The sequence below is a fragment of the Aplidium turbinatum genome, chromosome 5 (genome assembly GCF_918807975.1).
Source record: "Aplidium turbinatum chromosome 5, kaAplTurb1.1, whole genome shotgun sequence".
NCBI classification, from domain to species: domain Eukaryota; kingdom Metazoa; phylum Chordata; class Ascidiacea; order Aplousobranchia; family Polyclinidae; genus Aplidium; species Aplidium turbinatum.
Window position 1 is genome coordinate 36,526,425 of NC_137476.1, and position 16,626 is coordinate 36,543,050.

Consider the following 16,626-nt stretch of genomic DNA (forward strand, 5'->3'; position numbering starts at 1 on the left):
TAGCTGAGTTTTTGGTGTTCTCTAATTTAGCTGTTTATTTGCTATTAAATTTTATACAAATACTACCCTAAAAGTGCTCCCAGAAAGCGCTATAACTCATTATTTGAGTGTAATTTTGCAAACTTTTTTTGTATTATTTTGGCTTTTCATAATCTGGCAACTCTGCTGCTGAATGCTCATATTCAACAAGAACAACAAATCCAAGCTCGGATTCTGGGACATTGATTCACAACTTACAAGGCTTATTTTACCTTGTTTGAGTTTGGCTTATTTTCATCCTTTTTTCTACCTATTTGGTCTCAAGTTGGCCTATTTTTTTGGTGAGTTTGGCTTTTTGCAAATTTCAATCTGGCAATTGAATACATGAATTCAACAAGGGCCCAATTACCAGAAATGTGATTTTGAGATAAACGCGTTTTATTTTTTACTGCCATTTATCTTAGTGCTGGAACTTCAATATTGGTTATATGTTTAGATATACTGGTAAGTAGTAATAAGCATGAAAATTTCACCAGGGGGAGGTTCTGCTACGAAACTTTGGGGAAGTTAATCCACCAAAATTGGGCCCTTTTACAAATCAACAAGATTGTATGTGTTACCAACTCTTTTTTGACTATTTTATTGATATGAAAATGGGCACAGAATAATAAGATTGATTCAAGTACAGTACTACACAGAGAAAAGCAAAAATATCATGTAGCAATGTTTACAACATTTCAAAGTCATGGTCACTCTTCATAATCGGAGTTTGCTTCGGGTTCACTGTGAGGCATGTGCGCATTCAAGGTCTTCATGTATTCTCTTCCCTCTTCTCCCAGATATCGTGCCAGTGACTGCACATCTTTTACTTTCTTAAGATTAACTGAATATGGACCACTGTATAGAGGTTCAGTGGGGTATTTCACCCTGATGAATGCTGGGTTTAAAAGACGAAACATTTCTTCCATCTTCCCATTCATATCTGTAGAGGTTACGATTTGTAGCTTGTTAGGAGCATCATAGTTAAAAACTTTAAACTGTGTTATTTTCCAGTCCTTCACGTTGGTTTTGTAGCATTAACCAAGCGCAGCTTTGAAATCTTTCATTTGATTTCCTTTCATGACTGTTAGCTGGAAACGCTCGCGTATCATTTCGTTCCATCCAGAGTACAACTCCACATGGTCTCGTCTTCTCTGCATCCTCTCGATAATGCCGAACTGTCGTTCTGTTATATATGCTCGATAATGCCGAACTGTTATACCTGCAATTGTTTCCATTTTTTCTTGCATCGATCTTCTTTCCTTTGCTATTGGTGTAACTTTTCCCTTCAGCCCTCAATTTTTTAGCAGCATTCAAATCCCATTCTTTTTCATTCCTTCTTTTTCTTCCTCTTACTTCACTAGCTTCTTCACAAGTTGCATCAGTAACTGTTGGTTCAGACATCTTTATAGGAATTAACCTTTTTATTCAGAGATAAACTGAAGGCTACCGTACTGTATAACGACAAGGCTGATGCTGTGGGCTACTCAACCAGTAGGCCTACCACAGACCAGTAGACTGTATGACAAACTAAACTAGTGCTGCCAATTCTAATATTAATAATCTTTATTCAAAGGAAAGTAATCTAAAAATACAAAAATAATGTCCAATACATAAATAGTAAGCTGTTGCTATATTTAGCTACAGCTGTAAAAGTTCCACGAGCAAAGTCCCGCAGACTACACAAAGCCAACACTGTTTTCGCTTTAGCTGACTGAATGCAACAAGGGCCCAATTCCACGAGTTGGGCCCTTGTTGCATTCAGTAGAAATATTGACCGAGCATTTTTCACGTTTTGGTTATAGTAAATCGGCCGTATTTGCACGCATCATTTAGCGGACAACAAGAAGAGGAGAAAAAACACAAAAAGTGAAAGTTGGCAAAATGTGGAATTGGGCCCTTTTTGAATTCACGTATTCAATTCTGTTATAGACTGATGCTGCCATGCGCCCATGCTGGCTAGCTGCGGAGATTCTAGATTCCAAAATTTGAAATTGATCTCTTTTTAATCTCTTTTTAAAAAGTAAAGTATTGGTGGTCATGTGAACACATTTGCCCTGTTGTCTGCATTACCTTTCGAAGTTTTGGAGCTGGTATACACATAGGCACCGACTCCGGGGGGGCGGAGGGGCGGCGCCCCCCCGTGAATTTAGCTCGGGGTGGCTGCCCCCCCGCAAATTATTAAAAAAATCCTAAATCAAATGTTTCTAAGTTCAGATTTGCGTTAGTTTGACCATCATTGCGGATCGATCTCATTTAACCCTTTGCTTTTCAACGTTTTTTTGGAAGTTAACTGCTCAAGGGGGGGCCGTTTTTGGATCAAATTCAATCAGCTGTTACGTGTTATCCGCTGATGCTATTTCAACAGAAGTTGCACTGGTGTGAAAGCAAATCATTTGTCTATAAGTTTGAAAAGTCATTATTTTAAAATTTTATATGTTAAACTTGATATTTCAATTTTTGCAAAGGTACCCAAAAACGACAATTTTGATTCAACTTGCCGCTATTTAATTACCGTGCTAATCCGATTTCATGCAAACTTCTAAATAACAAAGAGCTCGATCGAACGCACGAAGTGTGTGTGCGGTGTGCCGAATCATTGCATTGATTAGAATTTACGACTTGCGAGCAAATCTTATTGTAAGCTACTCACTTGACTGATTCTAAAATAGTTACAATCAGAGTAACATTGTTGCACGCATTTGAAAAAAAAAGACAAAACTGCGTTTGTTGTCTTACATTTTTATCCTAAACTAATGCATTCCGAAACTCATGGCTAGCTTCTAGTTTTATGGAACCAAATTTCTCATAAGTAACACCTTAGCCTGCTTGAATAGCTGTTTACATCTTCGTTTGTGTATTTTAGGTCTACAATTGAGTTTGTAGTATGAATATTTTTAGTAGAGAGAAGACAATTGAACAAGTTGTTGAAATAATCTGAAATTTCTAAGTTCAAATTAGGTGCTTTTGAAATTGTGGATTTGTGTCAAGTCGCATCACAAATATCATGCAGGCCACATCATAAGTCATTTCGCTTACGGGTGTTTATAAACATGACTCATAAATTACATCCACAAAAAATACAGCATTTACATCAACAAAGCTAAGTTCGAAGCTCACTTTTTATTGAAGATTGTGTCAATCAATTTGAAAATACATTTTTAGTCCGCCAGCGTCGAAATAATGCAACAGCGAATTGAGGAACATGCGTAAACAAAGGAAATGTGAAATAACCCACAGTCAGCAAATCTACATAAATTTAACGTTTACAAATGTTGAATCAATGTAAAAGGACTGGATTGCTGACTGGGTCCTTATTGTTTGAAGCACTAAAAATACGCGTAAAAGCGACAACATCAGCAAGGCAGTGATTATGTTTCTGGCCAAAAAAAAAAAACTTTTGACTTCAAAGATAAAAATGATTATAACGAAGCTTCAAAGTTTGTCGTAAAACATTTTACAGAGATACAATAAACATAATCATTTTGTGCCAGATTGTGAGAAGACTTCCTAGATTCTTTCCAACCATTTGCATGATTGCAAATTATTTTCTATAACTTTATATTGCTAAAAAGTGGCTTCTTTGTTGAAACAACGTGGCTACAATTCTATAAAAAATTCTTAGGCCTACTACATTGAAGTAATGAATTTTTTTTTGTGATTTTGCTGATGACGTTTTACAATATCCGAGAAGTAAACAATAATAATGATGAATTATTTTACAAAACCGTGGTTTGCAAGTGCTTCACAAAAAATTGTTGGGGAAAATTTACTATTAGACGTAAAACGTTTGTAAAAGAAAATTGTCGGTTTACGTATTTATAATGTTTATTGCGCTGTTATCGAATTATAACTGCCTGTAGGCTATTGTCTACCTTTGTGGTTGCTGGCCAGCTTAGAGCAGCATGCAAACTAAGCGTTTATGGTATTTGCATTGTGTTATGATTTTCGAAAATTTCCCACAAGGTCTTTATTTTTATCGTGATATTTTGTGCCTCTTCTGTCCTAAACTTGAAGTTATTGTGCAGCACAATCCACATCGGTTTTTAGACTCAGTCTTCATTGAAAATCTTTTGTGTGGTGCATCATTTCAAGTAGTGTCTTCCCCTAAACTGTTACACAAATCGCCCAGAACCAGGTTGATTATTATGTATCTTACAGCCGTTGAGAGCCCGTTATTGTATGTGCGGAATTACTAGATGTCTGACCCTGACTAAATTCATGCCAAAGTCGAGCAAATTCTGCTTTCGGGATCCTTGCCGTTATTTACGGTATTTTTTGTTGATAAGTTTAGGCAGCATTTTTCCAAGATAAATGAAGACATCGATATTGTTCGTCACTTAGATTTAGTTTTCTCAGCATTGTTTATTCATTCTTTGATCCACTAGTTTGTCCCACTTTTGGTATAATCGGATCGTTTATAAATGGCGGGTCTTCACAATAGCCGGCCTCTTATACATTGGCGCAAGGTATTCAGATGTTGAATCAATGATGAAGAAAGCTGATTTGTTGTTTGTCTTATGTGACGCCTAACTTTATGCCTCGTCTACAGTACAAAATATTTTGTAATGTACATTGTGTACATTTTACATTTTGTTTGCAGGCCTACATTACAAAATATTTTGTAATGTAAATGAGGCATTATCATCTTTATTTTGCGCTCTTTAGAACAAAACACAGTGCACTGTGAAAAAAAACACAGGACATAACAACAAGTAGGCGACATAAAGCAGTGAAGGGACGCCATCGAGTTAGCTGCTACGTGTAAATGGAGCCTATCTCATAATTTTGAGTGTATCTCACAATTACTGTTTGCAAAAACGCTATTTCTCCGGCTTCTCCCAAAAGCATTTGCAGTGATACATTTCCTCAATTGCAAGTTTTGTCAATGAGAGCATTTCCATAGAACGTTTATTTCGAAACCAGGTTTTCGTGTCTTTATCCAAGAGAAGATTTCTTATTGTAACGTTTTTTATTCGTCAATGAATATTATCTGCTTGAAACAACTGTTTTGAATAGTTTGTGGCCTCCATAGCCTACTATTTTGATCGTGGATTGCTATTCTTCTTTGTAGAGCTGATAACGCAAAAAACGTTTGCTATTATTGTTTCTAATTAACAGCTTTGTGATCACTGGCTTTTCTTTGTAGCATAAGAAATAACGCGCTTTGTATTATTGAGGTCAAACCAAACAAAAGAAAGCAAGAGGATGCTTCTCTCTGCTCGCGCATATCGATGCACGAAGCAATTATGAGCTTATGGCTTGTCATCGCAATGTAATCCATTTCACGCTTTGCTGGAAGTTAGCTAGAAATAGCAAAAATTCACCAAAATCTTGAATTTACAAGAAAACTACACAACTTTTAGCATCAAATTTAATATCATCAGATCCGCCTGGCAATTTTAGGAAAAGTCAAGAAAAACCAAGTGCATGGCGTTACTGTGCTTCAAATAATTAAAGGAAATATGAGGGGGGGGGCCAAACCTGGCCTCCCTTTGAGGAGCAAAGTGTTAAAAGATCTACTTGTTGCAACAAAGCGCTGCTCCTAAGATAACAAAAGAAACAGAAGTAGCCTACGGTAGCTGATAAACGCCAGCATGGTGCCGTTGAAGCAAACAATGATTGAAAAACGTTTTTCTTGATTTCTTCCGCTTTTTTTTTTCTTGGGAGTGTCAATAACGAGGTGCAGTTTGCTCAGTTTAGTATCTACTCGTATTAAGAGCCAAAGTTCAAAGTGACCAGCATATAATTCGAAGTAGCCTACAGGCCTCGAAATTCGTTTTTGTTGACGGCGGACAAACGTGCCCGGTCTGAGCAGCCATCTCAGCGGACAAATTAAGTCTCACGGCGGACACACCAGTTTTAGCCGTCGATCGTTCCACCGAACGAGGTCGTGTTGCTTATTGCGTCACAATGCTCTGGGCAGGAGTCGGAAAATTTCTACACCAACGCTATTTTCTGCTGTGCAAAGTTTTACTTGGCTTTTTTCTTTAAGTTTATTTTTGCATGTCATGTGAGCGAAAGTGAATTTTCTTTGGGTCTTTTCTTTCTTACTGTAATACCAAAACTTAACAAGTTTTGTTGCATCTTGCGGTAATAGCCTACTCGTATAATCTAATTTAGTAACCAAACTTGCCGTATCATTATTACTCGGAGATCAAAGCCAGACATTGTGACGTAAAACGTGAAATAAATTGCGCGTGATTAGTGTAGAAGTACCTGAACTCCTATGGATTCTTAGCGAAGAATTCACCTTTGTTACGCTGATTCAATGTCATCAATCGTTGAAGCAACGTAAGAATCGAAAGTTTTCCTCCTTGAATGGAAGCTAAGGGATACAGGATTCACGTTTTCTAGATGCGCGCTAGAATGCGCTGGAAAATATATTATCGCAACAATTGTTCGAATGTTCGTGCTATGCAATGACGATTTGTATCGCTAATTCTTGTGCTATTTCTCGGTGGACAAATATGACCGATCTAGATGTTACTTCCCGCGGACATCACATGCTGTGACTGCGGACATGTCCGCCGTGAATTTTGAGGCCTGAGCCTACATTATTAAGCTTGGCGATATACAATGGCAGATAGACGCAAACAAACATCAATGCTGACAAACAAACATCAGCATTTTGAATGTAAGCAATCAGTCGGCTAGAAAGTTTGCCCCCCCGGCAATTTTCAAAACCCGGCGCCTATGGGTATACAAGCCCCCCCCCCCCCCTTAGTAACTCATGACAAAGACAGGACTCGACCAAACATAGGGTGAAACTACTTTACCTTTGCTTTACTGTTCACACTTTTCAATCCACATGTATTGGTCAATTCCTCTTTGTTATGAGTTACCAAGGGGGGGGACTTGTATACCAGTTCCGAAATTTTTGTTACCGTATAACATGGGCTTCGTTAGAGGGGGGGCCACGGGGGTGATTACCCCCCACCAATTAGAGTGGGGGGATAACTAATGCAAAATTACCCCCCACTAATATAGAGATAAAAACTTAATTTTATATTTTTTCTATTTTTGTGTTTTATTTTCATTTTTTTATTTTGTTGCACAACTTTTTAGTTGTTTGCTTGGAAACTCTGACTCGCAAAACAACGCAAATATGCAACAGAGACCTGCATAATGCTATGGGAATTGTTCAGGAGCTAAGTAGTTTGCAAAATCAGTCTGGCAAGTTCAAAACCGCCCTGCAGGAGGAATGTCTCCTTATTTTCAGTTCTTGTAAAAGTTCATGCATTTTAGCTTTTTTTTTTCTGAGTTGAATGTAGGCCTAACCCTTGATGCTGAAATGTTTCATTTCACTGTGGATGTTATGGCACAGGTTGTCGTGCTGTATTCATGTGATTGTAAATTAAGTTTTATAAATTATAGCTTTGACCTGAACGCTTATTGGCCTTTTAAATCTAACCTTTTAGCATGTGAAGTGCAAAATTTGGAGGACTTGAGCCAAGGAAGAATACAGAGAGGGATTTTGCATATGTCCCCTCTTCCAGTCAAAGTTGTCTCGAAACCTCAAAAAAATGTGACAAATGTTAAAAAGCTTTTGCTCGTGATTTCAGATTTGCTAAAAGAATTTTTTCGATTTTAAATCGTGCTGAAAGGCAAAAATTTTGCGCCTTCGGCGCGAAACATGCAGCCTAAGACGCTGTATAAGAAACTGAAGCTTTCAGTAATGCGAACGGGGTCTGGGGAGTGACCTTCCAAAAGTATATGTGATGCGATAATCCAATAAGCCCCTGTTGATGTCAAAACATCGTTCCCACCCCTGCTTAAATTACCCCCCCACTCTCAGGAAGTGTCCGGAGCCCCTGCCGTATAATATATCCTACATTATTAAGCAATTTTGAGGCTTGATGTACACAAATGTATGTTTGCTTTTCATTTGTTATATTTTTTAGTGCAACTGTTGCTAAGAAATTTTACGTTTGGCCGATGGGCAGTAAAAGACAGAGTTACTCGGAAACAGAGGATAGATATACAGCGGTTGGACAGAAAGCATGCCGAGCATGTGATGATTTCACTACATGGAGGAAGAACAGACCGTTTCTTACAAAGGTAATCAACTACGATAACTATTGAATTGCTAAATCCATGTTGAGTTGTCATCAATCATCATCTAATGATGATAATGATTGATGCTGGCCATGAATTAATCCCATGTTGACTTTGTTGAGGGTGTGGCCTGTCTGTCGAGGTGAAGTCTTCACCCTTCACCTCTCCGTGCCTCACGGTCTGTTGGGTTGGCAGAGTCTATGTTCAGGGCTTAAAGGTCACGCTTAACAAGTTCTTCCCAAGAAAGTTTGGTCTACCTTGACCCCACTGTACTGCATTGTTCACATCTGACCTGAGAGACCCAGCAAGTGCTGGACTCAACGTGCCCAAACTATCTCATTCTACCCAATTGGAGAACTTCACCAATGTCTTTTGTTTTAAGCCTGGATAAAAGAGTTTCAAACTGGATGTTGTTTTTATGTTTGACCAGGCTGGTCCATGTTTGAAGCTGTAAAAGTAATTTTATTTGCTACAGTACCTACTTGTTACAAAGTGAGGTGAGATAAAACAGTTTTAGCAATAAACCAGGACGGAGTTAACTGATTTTATCTGTGTACCTTCAGTATATATATGATTTCATAGAAGAAACCTGTGTCATACATGAGGTTTCATGAATGAGAAACAAAACTTGGCAATAAATAAATTGAGCAATCAGATGTCAGATTAAAGTCTGATTATTATTTGCAGTATATACCATTCATCGTTCGTAATTGTATACAACTCTTCAGTGATTTTGAGAATAGGGTTATATAGTATTAGTAGTCCAGTTTTAATCCAGTGATGTCCCCGTTACCGAGGGTAGCGGATTCACCTCCAAGTGCCACAATCGCCTTCACACCCTGCGTCCACATCAATCTGTCTCAAGTGTCTGAAGCGTCCTCTCTTGTCAAGCTCACCTTGCTGCTTTCCTCTTCAACTTTTCTTTTCCACTTTTTCTTGGGTTTTCCTTGTTTTCTACAACCCTCCACTTGCAGCTCCAGCGATTTTCTTAAAACATCATCTTCATCCCTTCTCAAAACATGCCCATGCCACCTCACTCCATTCGCTTTCGCCAACTTATCAACATTCTCATACAACCCAAGCAAGTTCATAAGTTCAATCTTATATATATACCGTACTCGTATATAAGAACTACCGGTATATGTACGTACTGGTAACTATATAAGAACTATACTGGTTGTTATATATAATACTGGTATATATATATAAAAAAAAACAATGAAAACTATTAATACTACAAAAAGTGCTCAATGCCAAGCAAAAAGGCAAAGCAGAGCGAATTAAATCAAATATAGTTATTACTATCTGAAGCCTTTACAAATTGTTTCACCTAACGGATTATCAGAAGGTCTGAAAAAACATGCAAACAGTAAAGAATCGATAATTCTGAAAAGATATTAAATATTACAATTGTAATTTAATCTGCCAAAAAAAATCTCTAAACCTGTACTTTCTGAGAAGATATTAAATATTACAACTATAATTTAATCTGCAAAAAAACCTCTAAACCTGAATTCCTGAAGAGATATTAAATATTATAACCGTAATCCAATCTGCAGAAAAAAAACTTCAGAATTACTAAGGACAATCTCCATCCATTACGACAAAGTTTCAATCAATTTGTCCCAATGGAAACCAAGCAACCTGATGGCAACATCTATGACATCACAAAGAATCAAAATTCGATTGTGATGATCAACGCAAGCTGTAGTAACCTGAACAAAATAAATAAAAATTGTTTTTAAACCTGTAAAAATTAAATGAGATTTATAACCTGTAAAAATCAAATGAAATTTAATTTTTTCAAAATTATAACCTGTGAAAATCCCAAGGAATTGTGATGATTTAACCTGTAGTGACCTGAACAAATGAAATAAAATCTGTTTATAAACCTGTAAAAATTAAATGAGATTTATAGCCTGTAAAAATCAAATGACATTTTTTTTTAAAAAACCTGTAAAAATCAAAAGGAATTCATTTTATTTTGAAGTACTTGAGTTTAAATTTGTTTCTATGACGACATTTGCCGACCAGTTCTGAACGCTTGTTCAAAAGGTGGCCACTATCAGCCTTCAGAATGGCCAGCTTTTCAGCCAAACATAGGCCACAATTGTTACGACCACCTCCACTATAAGGCCGAGCACAGCTGTGGATGGACCAAGTTATTATAGGATCACCACCCTTGTCTTTAAGGTCCCAAACTGCCTTAGATAGTTCGGTGCTGTTTCGTTTAGACCTATCCATAAAGGTACATTTATGGTTGGAAAAACGTTTTTTAAAAGTAGTTTCACAACAACCAATGTAATTAAGAACCTTCGGGCTGTTATCAATGGTGGCTTTGTAAACAACGGCCTTCTGCAAGCATTGCCCATTCAAAGGACAATCTGGCCTCACCCTACAATTGCAACCAGGCTGCGATGTTACATTATCAGCCTGCAATATTGCTTTATTGTGGGAGGATATGACGCTTGCAACATTCGGAGTACAACTGTAGCTCAGCTTAATAGTATTACGGTTGAATATTTTGTGCAATCTATGATGGGGTGGAAAGTGTATTGAAACAAGCCTGAAAAATTCCCTACCAATATTGCTATCAACCTGCAAGCTGAAAGGAGGGTTAAGCCATAAAATTTTCCGGCTCCTTTTCCTAGATGTTCGTAAGTTATTAGCAGGGTTGTAGCAAACTCTCTCCGCAAAACCACTTTTCAAAAGGGCGTCATTATAAACAGATGCGGTCTTATCAAATTCATATTGGCCAAATGATGTGGCGGACAATCGCTTTGAAATTATAGTCGGGATTTGTCTCTTAATGTTGGGTGGGTGATTGGACTGGGCATGGATGTAAATTGGATCATTATTGGGTTTTCTATAAGGCCAGAATTTACCAGATAGCAAATTCAAAGTGACGTCAAGAAAATCAGTTTCAATTAGTCCAGTATCCACAGTAATATTTAAGCCATGTTGTTTAAACAATTGAATGACATTTTTTTCTCAAACGATCAATTTTAGTGCCGGATAAATTACGCAAAATAGCCAGACCATCATCACGATATAAGCCAAGCATGTCTCTGTCAACAATAGCAGAAAGTTCGTTCAAAAGAAACAAGCCGACCAACTCACAAATCTCAGCACCATCAAATGAGCCCATTGTAACATCAAACAAACCATCTTTCTTAGCCCAAGTTTCACCACCATCAAAAAGCAACGATTTCCTAGAATGGAAAATTGTTTGTATGATACAATCATCCAAATCCATAAATGGTTTGGCAAATTCAATTGCTTTACACAAAAGTTCCTCCGTAATGGATGGATAAAAATCAACAATGTCAAATTTTATAAAGGTGCATTGACGTTTAGATGGAATAGCCTTAAACCAGGATAACACAGAGTCTGTGTTTTTCCATTGATTACTGGTATACCATTTGTTACTGGTATATGTATATGTAAAGCATCAAAATGTGAATGAAATTGGAAAAAGTCAAACAACTGTACTTCGAAACTTTTTCACTAAAGTAAATGAAGTTAAACATTTATCTGATATATTTCATAATTTAATTTGTGAAAGTATCTCAAATCAGCTCTTCAAATAATTTTCTTAATGCCAGGAAAAATGATTTCTTGTTCTGATTGTCTTTACTCTTATCAGATAAGCGTTAAAAAGCTTGTCACTTCTAAGGCTAGACTTCAATGACACTCTGCTAACTACATCTTGAGCATGGAGCCAATGTTTAATTGGTGGCAACTTGCCGCATCCATTTTTATGTCAAGCAGAAAAGGCAGCTTAATCTAAAGATGAATTATATACAAGCTCAATTTACCACTGCAAAAACTATACAATGAACACTGAACAATGCAAAAACTATACAATACAGTATCACATCAATACGTATTGAACAAACAACATTAAAAGTCTTGAAAACTAACTTTCAGTCCACTCCTCCTAAGCTGGTTTTTGAAGTTATTAATAACTTTTCAGAACGAACAAGACAGTAAACACAACGAATGTCCCCTTGATCGTCGTGAGCTGGGTCGTAACACCTGGGGATTTCTTCACACGATGGCAGCATACTACCCTGAGAAACCTACAGACAAGCAGCAAACAGATATGGCCACTTTTATGCAAATCTTTTCAAAGTTTTTTCCTTGTGACCATTGTGCTTCTCATTTAAGAAAGAAGTGAGTAGGCTGTTATTTGGCTTATAAGTTGTTTTGTAACTGTCAGTTATAAATTTAAATTTTTGGTTCATTAATTGCTATATTTTGCATTGGTGTCTAAAGGCATTTTAGCAAATGGCAGTTATAAAAACTTTTCTTTGATTCAACACGTTTTCAAAAGCATTACGTGTAGATGAAACAGAAATAACAGTTTACCTTCAACAATGTATTTGTGTTTAAACGACCAAACTTATTGACAGTGCTGAGTCATTTCAGTCATTCTTTTCCTCATAAAAATCTCATATGAAGAATGTCATAATTGCAAATTGGTGACTCCATAAAACTGTTTTGCTTGAAACAGAATTGAAAACTGTGGTTTGTTCAATGTAAGATTAAATTAACATCGAACAAAGGATTGGGGTTCAAGTCTCATCTTTCATAGCTGCGAAAATTGTTTCAAACTGTAAATTGCCAAAGTTTCTACAACAATGGCCACCGGTTAATTGCCTTCTGTTTGAATCAATATTATCCGTTGGTGTTTCAGCATGAAGAAAAGTCCCCCAAACGTGTCAAGTAGGATATCATTCTCTCAGTGGTTATGCGAACAACACAACATTGTGAATGTGAGGCTGGGTAAACCAAAATTTGATTGCTCTAAAGTACTAGAACGTTGGAAAGATGGTTGGAAGGACGGGTCCTGTGATTGAAGCGAGATCAAGATGTCATACATTTTTTAGTTTTCTAGCCTACTTTATGCGTTTGTGTGCCTTGATAATTGTAATTAGCTTTTAATTGCTGATGTTATTTGTACATGGCATAGTTGTCGTGGATAGAGTCGCTCTATGTTTTGGATGACTTCATTGAAACCTATTTATTTATTCTATGCTTGCATCGATCACTTCTTAGCTATATTCCGTGATGAATTGTGTTTCGTTGATTGGTCAAAAGGGAAAAAATGCTTTATATCTGTATAGGTTAAATTTGCATTGCTGAATAATATTGTGCAAATTAAATTATCCAGGAACTGGGTGAATGTTGCATTAGATTGTAACTTTGCAAACTATCAAAAGTCCCATCCTACACACCTCATGTTACGGGCTTTGAGTTTGGAAAGCCTAGCTTTACCTTGTCTAAGAATACCTGGGAATCGTGTGCATTTTAGAATTTCACTACACAGCTTTCTAAGCAGCCTGTTGACGTGCAATACCATGGACTTGCACATTTATTTTTAAGAAATATGCGGATATTCATAATAAATAGTTGGCAACGATTGGGGATTTATGACGCATATGCGATAAGTCACCTTATGCACGAAAAACCGGATAATACTGCTTTTGTGATGTAAGAGTTTTCGCTTTGCATCATCATCTTCAAGTCGACCAGTTATTGTTGTTGCAAATTACAATCATCCAATCGTCTTTGTGTGTTTAAAGCAGGGAGTCGAACCGAACCCGAACCGGATTTTTGTAAACCGGTTTTGGTGCGATTTTGTCTGAACCTTAACCGGAACTGAACCGAAAATTTGAGTTAGCTTAAACCCTAACCGAACCCGAACCAGTTGAAAAAAGCGGTTCACTCCAGCATTACGTCATTGTTCGCATTGTGGTAAGTGAAGTTGTACGTAGCATGTTGTTATCTTGGAGGCCACATCGTACTGATGAATTATAGCCTATTCCGTAACACACGATCCACTATCATCGATGCTTTGGTGAGGAATTTTTTGAGGTAAACAACTTCTGTTCTGTGACATCATAGACAATATAGTTTGATTGTAACTTGTGCAACAAACAACAAAGGCAAGTTAATTGAGCAAAGCAGTGTTGAGATCAGTGTTGCCAACCTTGCGGTTGTCACGCCCAATTGGACTAGTTAGAAGTTGGGCAATAGTAGGCCTAGGCCTAATTTTATCGGACCCGAACCGGAACTTATAAAACCGGTTTTAAGTTTCTTCGAACCGGAACTGAACCAAATTTTGAAACAATCTTTGAACCAGAACCCGAACCGGAAAAATCAAACGGTTCGACTCCCTGGTTTAAAGTGCAAGGTGATGAGTGTTGTGTGGAAAATGGTAATTTACTATTTGACCATCATCGTCCGCCCCGATAGCTCAGTTGGTTAGCGCGTGACTTCTGAAACGAAGAAGCTTCAAGATCAAGCGCCGCTGGTTCGACTCTTGGGGTGTGCGCCTGAGCAACGCACGTCAAGGACTGCTCTCCATTTAGCGGCATCTAATGGATGGAATAATTCCCCGGCAACAAGACTTCAACAATCGGAAACTTCACTCTATCAATCTCTTGACCGGGCCTGCGTCAGTTATGCAAAGCCTCTACAACAGGAGGGGGTTCCCAACCTTTTTACGATCTCGTACCACTTGGACGCTTTGTACCGCCAAGCGTACCACTTCTTGCAGAACAACTGATTTGATCGAATCATATTTTAGTCAGAAGAATAATATTGTCGTACTAAAATAACGCTAAAGCACCACAACTAAATTTAATGAGATTTTTGTTTACTGTCCACCAATTGGTCGAAGCACGGTGTAAATTTGGTAGCAGCTCATCGAAAGTAATTTCCGGGCGCACCTAGTCGGTTTCGATTTTTTGACTTGATGTTCATTATGACTGAAAATCCCTGCTCGCATTCCCACGTGGAAAGGAAAATCAGTAGCTGTGGAACAGCATGGGAAGCTAGCGTTGAATATGAAGAGGCCAGAAGTTTATTGGTTAACATTCTTTGTAACTGTTATTGAACATTTTATTCCGATCTATTTTTAGCTTACAACTAGCATTATTCAACGCTATTTCTAGCTTAAGCTATAAAACAGTAGCCTAGATGATATCTATCAAGAGCAATCATATGACATAATTAACGCCCACTGTCCCACAGCGTTGTACGACTTTTCAAACTGTGTTCCTTATTGGCATGACCTGTATTTTGATACGAAATAACAAGAACAGTCACGTAAAAATAGGCTTCGGGAAAAAAAATTTGTAAACAAAATATAAAGTTGTGAATCCACGTTTTTGTGAAAAAAACAGAAGCTACCCGCGTACCACCTAAAAAACCTTTGGGAATCCCTGCTCTACAAGTAATGCCAAACTGCCAGGATTAAGCTCTTCAAGAAGCTTTCCCAGTCCGAGGATAAAGATTCAATCAATCATGCGCCGTCTCCGAGACAAGATTGGCTGTCAATTGCTTCCACACGTTATTTTCTTCCGCTATTCTTTCTGCTTCTCCGATTTTTGACAAGTCAGCCCACTTGCTTTACATCATCTCCCCAAGTTCTTCTCCTTCCACCATAATTTTAGCTCTTTAGACTACTTCATGATTCTAGGAGTGGGTTCACTTGATCACGCTTTTTTCCAAAAATTAAGAAAAATAGGCTACCACCCTTGGGAAGGGGAACACCTGTAGGCTAATATGTTTTCGGTCCATGACAAACTAGTCCTACTGAAGCTTATCATTTACGTCATTGATAGCTAGCCTACGGGAACCAAAATGCCAGTACGGAGGAGTTTGTTTCGTAGTCAATGATATGATGGCAGCTGGCAGGCCACCTACAAAACGACGTTTTCCATTTATGGGTACCGGTAGTTTTGTTGGGAAATCAAGTTGAGAAAATCGCATTGATGTGAAACTTGTTAAGCAATAGGAAGGAACTATCATGCTGAAAGCCGATAGACAGAGGGCCCCACTTTTCCAAAAAAATGAAATATATAAATAAAACAACAAATTTTGAATAACAATAATTTACAAAAGAGTTGCTAAGAATTTCTCGTTTTTAATTGATCTTCATGCATCAAAGGAACAGATTTTACAGAGTGTCATGAATTTAGCTAAAGAGTTTCCTACTGATGTTGATCTCTGTCTTGTTGATGAACTTTTGAATTTCTACCTGTATCAAAGCAAGTTTTAGTCATGAAAACATGTACCAGATAATAAAGAATGACAAACTTGAAGCTGCTTTCCCTAATGTAGAAACAATTCTTAGATTGTTTTTTTGTATGATGGTCACTAACTGTTCATGAGAAAGATCATTCTCTGAGCTGAAAAGAATCAAAAACGTACTTCCGTCTACAATAACACAAGAGCGGTTGGCTAATCTGAGCCTTCTCAGCATAGAGTGTGATGAACTGCGACTTCTCAGTTTTGATGCTATCCTTACAGACTTTGCAGCAAAAAAAGCCAGAAAAAAGTCGTTCGACTGATTTTCATGTTAGTTTTCTAAATCCTATTGGTAATTAGTAGTGAATGAAAAAGCAATTTAGAATAGAAATTCAGAATAACCTTTCATTGCAATTTGCAGTGTAGTGTGCAGTAGGCTACTATAACAGTGGTCCCTTGCTACAATGTTTTCCCTTGCACGGTTTCGTTGATTTAATGTGTGTGATTTTG

General features: G+C 37.5%; 1 protein-coding gene across 1 annotated transcript; it reads left to right on the top strand.

Annotated features, from left to right (window-relative positions):
• Positions 1–7,926: 7,926 nt before the first annotated feature.
• Positions 7,927–13,649, top strand: LOC145770558 (FAD-linked sulfhydryl oxidase ALR-like). The gene is made up of 3 exons (XM_082582241.1): positions 7,927–8,079; positions 12,053–12,252; positions 12,776–13,649. Exons 1-3 carry the CDS (start codon positions 7,957–7,959, stop codon positions 12,936–12,938), a joined length of 486 nt encoding a protein of 161 aa, XP_082438367.1. The 5' UTR covers positions 7,927–7,956; the 3' UTR covers positions 12,939–13,649.
• The last annotated feature ends 2,977 nt before the right edge of the window (positions 13,650–16,626 follow it).

What these genes read in the sequence shown, in the direction of transcription:
- LOC145770558 (XM_082582241.1), top strand. Translation starts at nt 7,957, where the DNA reads ATGGGCAGTAAAAGACAGAGTTACTCGGAAACAGAGGATAGATATACA. An exon ending in ACAGACCGTTTCTTACAAAG is followed by an intron (nt 8,080 to 12,052) that starts GTAATCAACTAC and finishes ATAACTTTTCAG; the next exon opens with AACGAACAAGACAGTAAACA. An exon ending in GCTTCTCATTTAAGAAAGAA is followed by an intron (nt 12,253 to 12,775) that starts GTGAGTAGGCTG and finishes TTGGTGTTTCAG; the next exon opens with CATGAAGAAAAGTCCCCCAA.